Genomic DNA, 15,221 nt, shown 5'->3' on the forward strand with positions numbered 1-15,221 from the left:
TTGGGCTCTGCATCCAGCAGGCAAAGGTTTTTCCAGTATTCCCCACCACCAGTTCCCTTCCACCAGGACTTTGCACCAAGTACTTTCAAATAAGCCAGTCATCCTGGGAGCAAAACGAACAAGTTTTGTGATTTATAAACTGTGACTTGAAATATTTCTATTCCTCACACCCATTTGGAGTTTTTGTTGGCATCGGCAACGGGCAGAAAACAGCAATTTACAAACTCATGGGACTGAAAATATCTCACAGCACACAGTGACTGTTAAACACTTTATTGTTATGGAGGGAACCTTGGAAGGGAAGGAATCTGCCTGCTGGTGTAACCAATGGGAGCATGCTAGGAACAGTCAATCCTAACAAGCTAGTCAGGGTTACTTCCAAATACTTCAGACCCCTTTTTCCAGAGCAAACAAACAGAGGCAACAGCTCTTAAAACTCAGATGTAAGTTGATGAAACCAAAGCTACAACAGGGTGAACCAGGCTCAGGTTGGGCAAGACCCCAAGTTGTGCTGGAAGCACCTGGGGTCAACATAATTCTTTACATTGCAAAACAATAAAAAGAAACTATAGCATCCCCCTCTCCTACGACCCTTCTTCCAGCTCCAGGAATGTCCTCTGAGACTGATGCATGCAGGCAGTTAGAGGAGGAATCATGTTGTATTGTCTTGGGTCATGGAGGGCAGAAGGCACTGGTTTTGGTCAGTGTCTGTCCAGAAGGATGCTGGGGCTTCCAAGGGCGTCTGTGGTCCCTGTCCTCTGCTTTTTGGCGGATGATGTTTATCCAGAATTAACTAACAGCGCCTGGAGAGAAAAGAGACAAAAGAAAAAGGCAGAAAGCTAGTTATGCAGCTGTTGACATGGGAATGTTTCCATCAAAAATGAAAGAGTAGCATTGGCAGGGTGAAAATCCCACAGAAAAATCATCAGGTTTCACCTATTGCAAAATGCAAGATACTCAAGGGGAGAGGACTGTGGAAGCAAGAGAGCAGCTCATGATACCAAAGGTGAGGCTGATTCTATGATCAAGAACATATATTCAGTTGCAACAATCAGGATTGTAAATTCAATGGCCTGCAGTGGGAGAGAATAGCCATGATTTCAGGTAAGCCTTAGAGCAGCAAGGTCACAAGACTAAGTGCAGCCCCACACTAAGTCCTACCTCACCAGGACACAGGAGCACTTTGATTAGCTGCCATCAAACACCCACCACTCACTCATCCTGGAAAAAGATCAACATAAGAGCACTAGAGAAGGGAGAAGAAGAAAGATGGGGACTCAGAGACTGCCCTAACTCCTGATGTATCTGACAGCCTTTATTCTATTAAGGCCCAAGCCTCCCTAACATTCAAAGCAAAATCACATCTGCTTTGTCCCCACTGAAATCTAATAAGAGGTACCTCCTCAGATCCTGCAGGTATCTGCATATGAGCTGTGAGCTTCTGAGGGTTATTATAAGACAGAAGGCTTCAAATGTTTTTAGGATGGAGATTGCAAAGTCTGCTGCGGTCTCTTCCTATTTTTCTCTTATCACCTCTATGAAGTCAAAGAAATCAAACCAACAATGCCATGAGCCATGGATGAGAACACACCAGACAGCAACTATAACACCCCTCCCTCTGAGAATCTGAGATATCAGTGCTGGATCCCACTTCACAACCTGGGCAATCAGCTCTCCTGCACCAGCAATGGTATCATTGTGCCAGTGAACTGCTGCTACAGGAACAGCAGAATCACGGGGGGGAAGCCCACCAACAGGCTACTTTTTTCTCACGCTCTGGATATATGCAGGTCCATTTTGCAGAGCAGACAGTACTCATCTGTGTTCAGAGGGCCCAGCTAAAGCCAGTAAGATAAAGACAATTGAACATTTCATTGCATACAGTCTTATCAGCCGTTTTTATTAGGGCTGTATTTGAGCTCACTTCTACTCTCCAGATATTTGCCTTTCTGAGGAGAGGAACTGTGATTTCTTCACTGTGAATCACAATGGAAAATATCACAAAATAATGATGCTAGCACACTTGGCACTGTCTGTCAGAAGGTGAGGGTGTCATTTGGGCTACTTCTGCACAGCAGGCTGGTATTGGCTGATACATGGTCAATGTAGACTGAGTGTGCTGGCCTTGCATCTCCAAAAGACAGCCCCATCTCTGACAACAATGGACTGGAAAACCTTCAAAAGAGAAAATTGTTCACCAAATTATTTAGACAAAGGTTATGCAGAAACCTGACAAATGAACCATCAATAATACTCCACTGATTCTAACTTCCCAGGTATTTTTTCTCATGATTAGTGCCTTAAAAGTTATGCACAGAACAATAAATTTTAAAAACTCCAATAGCACTCACTGAAATTGCAATGAGTGAAGCACTAACAACTCACGATCAATTTTGCAATAAAGTAATTTGCTGTATTCACATTGTAACACTTCAGTGAAGTGTCCAGGAATGCTACATTTTGTGAAAAAAACCAAAATCACTTATGTGGCTACTCTGTGGTTAACCCTTCTGGAAGACAAGAAAACTTCTTTTTTTGAAACAATTTTTAACAATAACATAGTTACACAATTTCAAATCACAACTGCTACATATTTCAAACTCATCTAGTTGCAGGTGTCTCTACCCATGGCAGGGAGGCTGGAACTACATGATCTTTAAGGCCCCTTCCAACCTAAACCATTATATGATTCTATGACATTTTTACTTATTTCAGGAGCAAATGAAAACAGCCAGTTCTTAACCCCAATGGATTCTTTCCAGCCTAACCTATCCACATACCAGGTATGCATTGAGCTGGAGGCTCACAAACATTCCTCATGCAAAATCATCAGGCTCCATCTCACTCTGTATGACTAAACCCTCAAAATCTTTTGCCACAGTGAGCCTAGACCCACAACTGATGGTCTGAGGAATATCTCAGCCATATCTCTAAGGCTAAACCCATTCTTTGCCCACATTTTAACTCCACTTAGCATTGCAACCATGCCAACACAGACTTGCCCCCCTTCGTTTTCTTCCAACCTGGAATCCTCCCTGCAAGATGCTACCAGATTGCTACAACACTTACCTTGAGCAGAAGGAGCCAGTAAAGAGAAGGAGAAGCTCCACTTCTTCTCCATGCCCTTATCATTGCATATACACCAGACAAGGTGAATATGCAGCAAGTCCAGGCAGTTTGCAATCGCTGTTCTCACATGACACGATACTCCCAATTAATGGAGTGGAGGCTCAGACTGAAAAGTTTTGGTGCCTCCTCATAAAATAACTGCCCTCCAGTTGGTATTAGGTGGTCTCTGCTGCAGTTTTAGCAGAACTACACCTCAGGGAAGAAGCAGCCTTGGAGAGTGCACCACACACACAATCTGATGAGAGGGAACAGTGCCCTTCTCACACAGGGAGGGCAGGTTATTTTTAGTGCCACTGCCAATGCAATGCAGGTAGACACAAGGTTCCAGTCTTGATGAGCTCCAGCCCAGCACCTCTACATATGAAAACAGTGTCCATACAAAGTCAAATTCCTCACCAGCACAAACAGGAATAGCAATCTGTTCAGTCCTGACAGCAAGTCCAGCTGGAGGGCATACAGCACTTGTTTTCTTCCATGCCTCTCACAACAAATGGGACCTTCGAGCCACTAACTCATGTTCTTCCACCACTGTGGGACTGTGCTTGGGAGCTAACTGCAGCCAGAATGGGCTGCTCAGCTCACACAGCCCGCCACTTTTCTCTGTGGGAAAGCCAGTAGGTTTCCAGTTCTGGTTCCAGTTGAGTGAGGAGTAAGGGCTGAGCTCTGCAAGATTTGCTCCACAAATCTCACCCCTGCTGAGAAGAGAGTCCAGTCAATGCCCAACACGTTCCTTGTTCTCTAACAGAGAGCTGAGGCCTTGGTACCCAGTACTGAGGTGAGCAAGTTGCAGCAAGATTTTCTAATGCACCTGTTCCTCTGTCCTGTTCCTTCCTTCTCAGTCTGCATCCCGGTGTAGAAGCTGGGGGCTGCCTGGCATATCTGCAGCATCCTCTCCACCTCCCCAGTCTCTGACCAGTCTGTGCCTTGGCCTCTCTGGAGGCTCTCAGCCAGCAGAGGAATCTCCCTCCTTGAAAAGCCAGACCCTGAAGAACTTCCTCCCTCAGTGTTTGCCAGAGATGCTGTTTGCCAAGCCTCAGCTGTGTTAAGACATATTTATTTAACCAGCCTCTAGTCTCACAGGATAAACCCTGCAAGTTTCCTCCAGCATGTGCCTTGCCTTTGTTCTAACATCCCTTTAAGCAGTCGCACCACGGTGCTCACACATATGGGCACTGTGTAGCTATGAAGAAATCAGAAAGCAGATCCCCATGATAAATGACTTGGTGCATTTGGAGTGTCAGTGACAAAGTAGAAATTAATCTCCATAGTTCCTAGTTCCCTGCTGTGTGCAGGCAGCTCTCAGCACCCCAATACCTGTTGGCACACAGCAGACCTCAGCAACGTGACCGCACAACTTTTTCATCTCAGTTAGTGTGGAAAGAGGCACAAACAAAATATAAAAATCCTGACCTGCCCTAAGATGGGTGTTCAAGGCCTTTACACTGGATGAGGCATTTGTTGCAGGGCTATTAGCACCCCAAAGTGCTGCAAGGGACATTTGAGTCACTTTGGTTTGATGTATGCTGTAGGTATTTTTTGGTTATGTGCAATTTGTTCTGTTACACTCAGGGTATTGGCTATTTTGTGGAGCAGCTGTGCTGACTAATGGATCACAGCACTTCTGTGCCATATAGTTATTGCACAGAAAAGCCTCTCTGTCTCTCTCATCCTTCAGGAGTCCAACAGTTGCTGTCCTTGGGACTGGAATAAGGAGGGGCAGGAGCATGCCTGGCAGCAACAAAAAACATTAATTCAAAAAGCTATGAAGAGAGTTTTGTTTTCCCTCTTCTCTGCACTGGTGTTAATAGCTTTGCAAAGCAGAGAAGTTCACCCAATGACTTCTTGGCTACTTCCCCAGATGGTGTCTTCAAAGCTGGCTTGACAGCAGAAAAGACGCTTTTCAAAAAACTCACCAGACACATTGTCAGAACACCCTGGAAAGCGCTTTCACGTGGAAGTCTCCTGCTCCACATACCCCACCAACAGAATGCAAGGAACAGAAACAGTCTTTCTGGTTTCCTCCTCCCTCTCCTTCAGCTCACAAGAGCCTGCACACTGCTTGCTTTGCTCTGCCTTGACACCTCCCCATTGCTCTGCATCACCCGAATACGAAGTTATTTACCAGCACAACTAATCTCCAGCTGTTCTGAGACTCACCTGTTTGTTCATGCATTATAACATTGATTTCCTCCAGACAATTGTTCTGATCATTGTTCTAACTCGCAGAGAGCTCCTGTCATTAGCCTTGCTTAACAGGAAATATTTTGCCACTGACTGAGCAGCTCTGCAGTCAGCAGACTGCACAAAAAATCATCCCTGTTGGGGGGCTGCATCTCCCTGCTGGGCTGGTAACCCCAGACGTCGCAGTAGGGAACAAGCTCAGTGCTTTTGATTTTGGACATGTGCTTGAAAATACCGGGGCCAGGAGGAACAAACACGGCTCTGCAAAGGGCTATGCTGAAAGGATGGCTGTTAATTAATCCACATACAAACCGAGGGCAGTTTTTGTTCAATCAATGTTAATTGCATTTAATCTCATTCTTGCCATTAAGAAAAGCCACCGGGCCAGGCTGATGTCGCTAGCGCCTGACATGTAGATTCCACCCACGTTTGGGAGGCAAGGCAGGAGGATAAAAGTAATGGAAAGAAAGGAAATAACCCTTCCCCAACCCCTTCTGCATCACTGCACAATTTCATCGGGTCTGTTCCATTATTTAAACAATTTTTGTTTTCCAATAACATTACAGAGGAGCTCAAAGGATGAAAATCAGACATAGAGCATTTCACTACTAGTTATTCTTGCTCTCCTGGGTACCAGCTCACAGCTTTGCTAACCTGTACAGCCTGGGCTATTGTGCTTCTGTAAAGGACTGAAATACAGAAAATCACTTATGTGAAGTGGTGTTTGCTTTTTAGTCCCGGGCTGATCCCAACAGACCTGCCAGAGCCCCTCAATATGACCTACAACTGCTGACTGCCACCTTCCATCAGCTCTGTTGAAATCTTTCTCCTCACCTTGCTACCCAGCACAACGCCAGCACACACCAAAGCATGCTGAAGCCTGTCTTTCTTGAACGTCTTACAACACAAAGTAATATTTCCAATTCAACAACCTCTGACCAAATTTGCCTTGCAAGACAGTACATTTTTGAAGCCTGAATTTCCCAGGTAAACTAACAGTGCATCCACCAGTAATCTGGCTCTGATCTGGAGACTGTATCACTATTTGCCCAGCTACCTGCTCGGGAAATGGGAACAATCCCCTTGCCTCTGCAGGAATCAAGCCTGGGAGCAGAGGGGCAGCTCTTGTAGCACAGGAAACCCTAGGTGGCAGATTTCATGACTACTGGCTTATTGCTTCTGTGAGAGCCTTGCGTTTTTCCAAATTAGTATCAAGAACAATAATAATCAAGCCTGGGCTCTGTCAGTACCTTTCCCCCATGGCAGCACACAATGCTTGCCCAAAGCCAGTGCTGCAGTTTATCATGGATTTTCTTTATCCCTCGACAAGTGTTAGTCCCATTGCCTCTCGCTGCATGAAGTGGACATATCACAAGTGCCATGAAGGACTGGCTGAGTTTTAAGTGCTCTGAAATGGCTCCACTAGACTTGGTCAAGATTGCTTTAAAATCATTTCCCATTAGGACTGTGACCCTCTCTTTTTACAGCCAGTATAATGACTGTACCTCAGAGGAAGGTAATTACATCCCACTATCTGTACACATCAGAAAGTGCACACTCCAAACACTACTGTGCCTTTCTGGGCTGAGTGGTAGAAGGCAGTGCAGGAGGAAAAGGAGATAACACTGGATGCCACTCCATCCTGCAACTGGAACCACCCTGAGTGTTTTGCAAGCTCGTGGATTAGCCCCTGGGAGGGATAAAGGAATCCAGAAGGCACAGAGTGTTTCTAAACCAGAACAATGACAACTTGTACAAATCCAGCTCTGGTTTTGTGAGGATTAAAATGAACTTCACCCAACTGTGAATATTCGCTTCCAAAGCCAAAAGGAATGGAAAACTACTTACTGATGCAACAGTATTTCATTATTTCAAACCCTAAGCCCAACACTTCCAAAAATTAAGCAGAGGAAACAGTAACATTATTGCTGCGGGACATTGGCCACAGGGGTTTAACTGCTGAACTGCCAAGCCGTGCTCTGGGCACAACATAATAAAATAATAGACACAAATATTGGCAACTTCTCCATACTGTCTTTTCTGCTCTTGCTACCAGTCTCCAGAATAATCAGTGGGAAAATAAAAGGAAAATATAACCCCAGAAGCCAAGAGACTTTGGATTAAGTTGTATAAATGACCTGTTACCTCCTTACACGAGGAAGAAAGAAATGCAATAAATACCTGCAAAGCCATTTCAGTATCTTGGATTAAATGGATTACAGAAATGGAAAGTACATGATGCAAGATGTTATAAAACAAGATGCCAAGGAAGTGCAGGAATTTGAATCAGGCTGGCAAATGATCCCTGCAGACTATTGAGGAAAATTAATAGAGAGAAGGGGTAGAGAAAGGACATGGTAAGAAGACTGACTGATGAACACTGTTGTTAGGACGTGTAAATTCAGGATGTCAGACTTCCCCTTAAATCTACTTCAGTCCAGGAACAAAAATAGCAAATCCTACAGTGCTAAAAAGCACTGGAAGTAGAAAAGTCAGATATGCCAAGCCTCATTTCAGGATAGGCTTCCCCTGTGCATCCCTCAAGATTGAAGTTTGTGACTTTAATTATTCCTGGAACATTGTGTATATAGGGATTCAATGCGGGGATTACTAGCAGGATCCTTGTTATAAGTGCCACTTCTCAAACAAATTACACTTCACTGGATGTCAGCAACATACACAAGAAAACAAATTAGATAAAGGCAGCAGGACAGCAAGATACAGGTCTGATGCAAGGAAATTTCACAAGGTCACCCAGAAAAATAAAGGCGCTTAGAATTTAAACTCCTGGAACATTTCTAATTCCCCAGTGCATTAAAGCTCCGCGTGACCCAGACACAAAACCTTCAATACACCAGTGACTCCACACAACCTGAGACCAAACCTAGCTGAAACGTGCTTTATTCTTGAAGAAATACCATCAGGGAGTGTGTGGAGGAAGAGAGAGAGAGAAGATAGAAGAAGCAACCCCAGTTGCCCCCCCAAATCCTAGGGATCACCCCATCCCATTCATTGACTGTTCATAGCCACACACAGACCTAAGACAGAAGCCAGGGAGAGAGGATGTAATTTTGTTTGGAGGCAAATATAGCAACTCCTTGGCTGCAGGGCTTCTTCACAAGCTGATCCCAAATTTACATACTGCATTTTGCCTTTCCAGATCTCGAAATGTATTACTAACCTGCCCTAGTTCTAATGAGCATGTCTTTAACTCCAGAAATTTTCATGAAGATGGAAGCACAGGAAAGTCCAGTCCTCCGGTAGAGTGCAAAGAGCAGCTGAAAACACCTCACACCACCTCAGGTACAGCACTGTGCCTCTGAGATGGGACCTCAACACTGGTTGTTAAACTCTTATCCTGGGGATTTCACCAGGTGCTTGCCAGTGTTACTAAACCCTGCAGTTTTGCCCTGCACTCCAGGAGGGTCAGCACTGCCTGGAGGACATGAACTAGTCCTAGGCTCTATTGTCAGTCACGTCCCAGCTTCTTCCAGCAGCTGAAATAAATCTCCATCTCAGTTTCCCTTTTTGTACCTAAGAGTAATGCTACTTACCAACCACACAGAGGTATGATAATTATTCACCAAGAAAAGATGCTAAAGAAATGCAAAAATTCAGTTCTCGAGGGATCCATTCCTCTGTACAATATGCATATAGGCTTCAGAGAAAATCTGGTGCTTTATCTTGTTCCTTTCTGCCTTGCTTTGGCAGGCTCCTGCTCTGGATAAAGAGAATTCCTCTTTGGGTCAGGGTATCATGTCCACATTTAAGGTATGGCTTAATCCTGTATAGTCCAGCTTCATACACCAAGAACAGATGCAGGCAGAAACTTCTCCAGATATCCTTTTTCTACACCTAATTCTATTTTTGCTCAGTGATACAGTGAAATTCCACGCAGAAGTATTATGAGCTTGACTGGCTTTATTTGTTTAACACTTCACATTTTCATTAAGCTGTTGCTACTCGGCAGCCAGTAATTTTATTTGTGTGATAGCTGTATTCATCTCACCCACATGGGTGTAAATGTCTCTCTCCTTTTCTTCTGACTGAAGAGGCAAAAATCAGCAATGATAGAGACAAAAGAAAACTGGGAATTCTCAGGTCTGTTTACAGATAGATGTGGGATATAACTTCTACCTGTTTTTATGAAACACCTCCCAAAGAATAGGGGCACCTACAGTTAAAATTAAAAAGAGGAAAAAAATTGTTTTAGAAGACTACCCTCCACTACCCAAGTACAAACCTGAAATTATTATTATTATAACCTGAAATTGTTTCAGCAGAATCAGCCTGTTTGACTCAGCACTGAACTCTTCTGCACCAGAAGCTTATTGCTGACTGAGCATTTACAGTATTTGAGTATCAGATTGTAAAGAATTAATTATATGTCTAACTCTTGCCAATCTTTAAGTATCTTGAAATATCTGGTCCCAGGAGCTGCAAGATCTGATTAGATCTCAAGGAAGAAAAGTCTGGTTGGCTGGCCTTCACCAAGCCCCAATTAGACAATCTTCTACCAAGTTCAGGCAACCAGACGGAGAATTAACAGCCCTTTTGAAATGTTAATGACCTGAACCGAGACAGTCAAATGACTGAGCCACGCCTCTTGGATAGAGGTTTCAGAAGTCACCCAAGAAACACTAAACACCTCACTGTGCCACTCCCCTTTGACAAGATCAAGGAGTCACGGAAGCACTGAGTAGGGAGTCAGCAGTCCGGATTGGAGAGCACTGGGTGCTCCCGCCAGGCATGACACATGGATCGGAATGGAGAGGCTGTGGACAGATTGGGAGGCCAGGGAGACGTCCAGTTACGAGATTAGATGGAGATGCCCAGCCACAGGCACACCCAGTTAAGAGACCAGCAGATAAAATGCCCTACAACCTGAACCACGGGTCTGAGCAAACGAAGGGAGAATGGTGAACACTGGGAGAGGCATCTTGATTTCTCAGTGTCTCCTCCTGAGTAAATTCCCAATCTTTCTTTCAAGATTAAAAGCCTTTACCAAGTGAAAAACAAGCTCAGCATTTCTCTAGCTCCATCCTGTCCCTATCCCTCTTCAGAGGACACCCCGGTAGAATACCAGATGCTGGAATAAGCCACAAAAGCCTTCTAAATAATTATCTCCTATCGCCTCTTCTGCAAATTTATAGTCCTGCATCTGTGTCAAGACAGAGACCTGCTTCCATCTGTCTAAAACACATTCTTTACAGAGGACCTAAAGGTGGAATGCTTAATGGGAGCATTTGAAAACGTATTCAGAGACTGGAAAAAAAGTGACAGTTTATAAGTGTGCTGTTCAATTGTCTTGTGGACGCTGCTCAAGTGGAGGGGGAGCTCTGTATTTTTTTATAATATGACAAACGATGCCAGTCCCATCTTGTGGTTTTCCTCACTGTGCAGCATGTCTGCTCATGATAGATACCAGTGCAGCTGCTTAGGTGTCCGTTTATCTGCTTGAAAAGTATTGTCTGTTTGGAACCAACTCATCCTAAAACAGCAGCCCCAGAGGATGAGAGAGAAAAAAGGGAGCAGAGGAAGAGACAAGGGAGTTGTGGACTGGGAACACATTCATGCTTCTCCTGTAAAGGTTCTGGAAAAAAGCAAACATCATATTTAGCTTTAGCTACATCCTCTCTCTCCCCCCCCAGATCATTCTTTTCTACTGTCACTCAACATCTCTTTACACCCTCTTCCCACAAAGACCGCACCACTAACACACATTTGATTTCACACTTGCAACCTGTGGAAACAAAGCAAGCCCTCAGCTGCCTTCTGCATATCTGTGCCAGTGCAGAGGAGCCTTCAGGTCTCAACCTGAACAGTTTGCAGTCTAAGACAGGCAAGATTTAAAATAAAAACAAAACATATAAAGGAAGGAGATCGGGTGGAGGTAAAAAAGAAAGAGGACAAAAAAATCAAAGAGTGCTTATACTTTGTGTTCAAAGAGACTTTAAACAGGAATTTGCCAATTTTCTGTAACCAGGATTAGAAGAGAATAAACTCCAATACTTTGTCCTTCTGCAGAGCCCTCTGAATTTCACTCTCTACAAAATGGCCAATATAGAAAAAAGCTCATAAATCCCTCTGACGTAAGTAACTTCACATTACTCTTGGGGAAACAGAGGCAGAGGCAGATTCATTAGTCCAAGTAAATGAACCCATGAAGCAGTCTGAATTTCTGAATCCTCACGAAGTCCCACACTAGAAACAGTACCTAGTGCCTAGCAATTTCCATGCCATGATGCCTGGCACAAGCAAAGCAAAAGACTTGAACAGACAAGTATGTTTTTCAAAAGGAATCGTACACCTGCCTTAGCCACAGAGCAAAATCCATGTTTTGTTACTTTAAAATACTTCCCACTGTTTCATTCATTGCATCATTAATGGCAAAGACCAAGGTCACATCTGTAAGAAGCTGCCTCAGAAACCTGCTGAATAGCAGAGAGCTGCACAACCTGCCTGAACAGGTGGGTACAAATTCCTGTGGCTCAGCACTGCCAGGGTGAGCCTGCTGGTAATACTCAGGGCTAGCAAGGTTAGGGCTGGTTTGATCTGCCATCATTATTCTGCAGCCTGGGCATATCCTGAGAGATCTTACTGCAGGCTGATACTCTGTCTTCAGCTTATCAAGTACAACTTCCATGTGTGCATGGGGAAAACTGGGTCTTACAAAGCTGTTTAGGTAGATACATATACCCAAAGAACTTTAAAAGACATTTATGTTAAAGAATTATTAACACTAGCACTGAATTAAAGACTTGATTTTTCAGATAAGGAGCTGTTCCTTAAAAATGGTCTCTTTTTTATTTTTTGTTGGAGTGGGGTTTCTTTGTTTTGAAAATAATAAAATTCCACATGTAAGATGGTGTCAGATGAGCTTGAATTGTGTAAGGTAGTTGTCATTACTGTGACTTAAAACTGGAACTTGCATTCAGGAAGCTCAGTATTTATTGTCTTCCTAAATTTAAGTTGACAGAAAAAGTGTCTGCTCCTGCAGGCAGAAAGCAAATCCCACCATCTCTTTTCCACAGTCAGTCCACAAATACATTCTCACATGTAAATTCTCCTGAGTGGAACTGCTGACAGCTACCAAAGCACCAGCCTGGATGATGCCAACCAAAGACCTCCAAGCACAAGGCTCTGAACTATGCAAACCAAGCCACTGATGCCAGCCTGGGAAGGAAACACAGTGTGCTTGCACACATACATCCCCCCAGCTCAGCCAGCACAGGGAGGGACAGGCTGGTCACTTGATTTGCAGACAGCTTTTCCATTACTCACTGCAGTGTTTGAACAGCCAACCCGCTCCCCCTTCATCTGCTCTGTGGTGGCCATTTCTCCAGAGCTGCCCATCATTTCCTTATCAAGCAGTAAAAACGTAGGATCACTAGAGACACAGTTCAGCCTTGCTGAGATTTCATTCTCTCAGCGGGTTGTAAATGCCCCTATAATGTTGGCTTTTTTAATCTTGTGTTATTATTACCCGCGGCTGCCATTCAGTCTGCAGAGAATAAAGCGCCCAGGCTTTCAGGACCCACACAATGGCTCTGTGCATTTGCCAGCAGTTGGACAAACAATACCTCTGTGTTTCAGCTTTATTGGAAACCTTTCTGTTGTGGGAGCCTGGCTGCATGTGTCCCTCTGCTCAGGCAGTGCAGAGGTGCGAGTGGTGCCTCTGAATTCATCGGTGATTTCAGCAGCACGTGCCTTGGCGCCGGCCGATGGAACCAATGTGAAAGTGCACAGGCAGCTGCATGTGCTGTGAGCCCACGAAAGACAGACACAGACCTGCAGAGCCAGTTGGGCTCCTCTAGATCAGCCAGGGAGTCCGAAGCTCTAACAGGGCCCCTTCTGTGAATAATTACGTTCATCTCCGTGTAAACGGTGTTGCCGGCTCACAGGGAGGTGTGATGATATATGACATAACTGTGAAAATGTCAAAACACCGCTACCCTGAACCATGTTCTTACAAGAAATCTTGGCTTCTACTTGAAATTAAAGATCCTGCTGCAAGAAAGGCTTGAAAACTGGAACAACTGAAAAAGCACAAATTAGAACGCAAAGAAAATTTGAAAAATGCAGGGCTCTTCTAATTCGCGGAGACTGATTGTTTTGGTCAGCTTGTTATTGCTTGCTAGGGACACTGCAGATGTGTGAACTCTTACAGAGCTGCAAATATCCCTTCACTCAAGAAAACAAGCCCTGCTGCAGATTCCTCACATATTGAAAACCCAAGAGGAAAGTCAGAAACTTCCACAAAACCACAAGGTTTACTAGTAAAACTGTTTAGGAATACACTAGGGTTATTTCATTTGTCTTCTGGTTTTAAGCAATTGATTCACGTTCTCACGCCACTTCTGTCTAGGCAGGAGGATTAGATTATTTTATTTATTCCTTCCCTTTTCTTTTTTCAGTAAAAACACAGAACTAAAATTCTCATGTACTTGTAAAACTTCAGGTACAACTCCACAAAACTAGGGCAATAGAAAACATGCCAAATATTTCAAGGCTTGGCAACAGTGAGCCTGCCTGTCTCTCTGTGGCAGGAAGAATGTCTGTCTGTCTCAGCCAATGTTTCTGAGTAGGAATGTCTCATCCTGATAGCCCATGTACATATAAAACACCTATGCTGTCAGCTCTCCAGGAAGAGACCTTGACATTTTGCAGAATACCACCTCCCAACCCCCATCTCCCCTGAATAGCAGCAGAAGGCAGAAAAACCTGGTAGATCTGAAAATGTAAGAATCAGGTTCTGCCTTCAGCAAGGATTACAGTTAAAATGGAAGAGGCAGCAGTGAAATGAGCACAGCCAAGTCACGGGAATTGATGTACTAAGGAACTGACTTCCAGGTTTCCCAAACCCATGTCCCACCCCCTCTCCTGTGGGCCAAGAGAAGGGATATTTGAAGGGGAGGAAATCGAGGCTTTGCTGTCTTAAACAGAGTAAATAAAAGGTGAGTGGTTTCAGGAAATATTGTACTATTGTTGTGATATGATGTGCTTCATGTACCTGGAGAGATAAACTGCAATCTCCATTCTGAGCTCTCACCTTACAGTAGCTGGGCTGGCACGGGCAGGTGAGCTCTGCTCTCTGCGGACGCAGTAACAGGATTGCAACGCTCTCTTCCTGAAAAGAGTAATGAGGTGCCCAGAGAGCCTGCCGAGGTGTCAGAGAAACTGATGCTGATGGACCCTTTGCAGGCCAAAGATAGATTAGGAATAACACAATACCAGCATAACAGCACCTTATCAACAGCCCTGCGAGTGCTAAGAAGTGAATCTGAGCGAAGGCTGTGACACCTGTCTGCATCACAGCCCTGCTATTACTGCCTTCCGACTTGCCGCACAATCCAAGTGTCCAAATGGCTTTGAAGCAAGAAGCAGCAAGACAGGAAGGTGAATCTGAACTCTGATCAGCTGTCTGAAGAGACGGTATGAATACCTTACATTTCAGTAACACTCTTCATCCATAACGAATCCGAGACATCCATTCAACCTCCACACTCCAAACCACAGAAGTAATATCTGCCCAGGTAGAGATGGGCAAATAAACACAAGTTAAATGACTGTTCAAGGTCTTCCAAGGACTACGAGAGACACACACGTCTAGCAAGTAGATTACTCTTCCCTTTTGAAAGGCACACAGACACACACACGCACGCACAGGGGATTGAAACTGCTTAGCCAGGTGTGGAGCCTGCTGTGATCAACACAGCTTCACCGAGCAGCAACTCCTCTCGATGCTGTTTCACTGGTGCTAAAATGTGAAAAAGCAAACCTTTACAACAGAATTCCTTCAAACAGATGCAAATAGGTGTGGGGATTTTGCATCTGGGCTAAGTTGCTACAATCTACACATCTTATTTGTTTGCTAGTTATTAAATTACCCACAAGCCATCAACAATTCA

At 44.4% G+C, this 15,221-nt stretch overlaps 1 protein-coding gene across 2 annotated transcripts in view; it reads right to left on the reverse strand.

Annotated features, from left to right (window-relative positions):
* Positions 1 to 257: 257 nt before the first annotated feature.
* The window catches only part of CHCHD6 (coiled-coil-helix-coiled-coil-helix domain containing 6), a 108,841-nt gene continuing 93,877 nt past the window's right edge, over positions 258 to 15,221 (reverse strand). For both annotated transcript variants that reach the window (XM_085072589.1, XM_085072591.1), the window contains one exon: positions 258 to 803. In XM_085072589.1, the coding sequence (XP_084928715.1) occupies positions 780 to 803 (24 nt within the window). In that variant the 3' untranslated portion in view covers positions 258 to 779. The remainder of the gene's footprint in view (positions 804 to 15,221) is intronic.

The sequence above is a fragment of the Lichenostomus cassidix genome, chromosome 12, assembly GCF_008360975.1.
Source record: "Lichenostomus cassidix isolate B80296 chromosome 12, HeHo_3.0, whole genome shotgun sequence".
In the NCBI taxonomy this organism is placed as follows: domain Eukaryota; kingdom Metazoa; phylum Chordata; class Aves; order Passeriformes; family Meliphagidae; genus Lichenostomus; species Lichenostomus cassidix.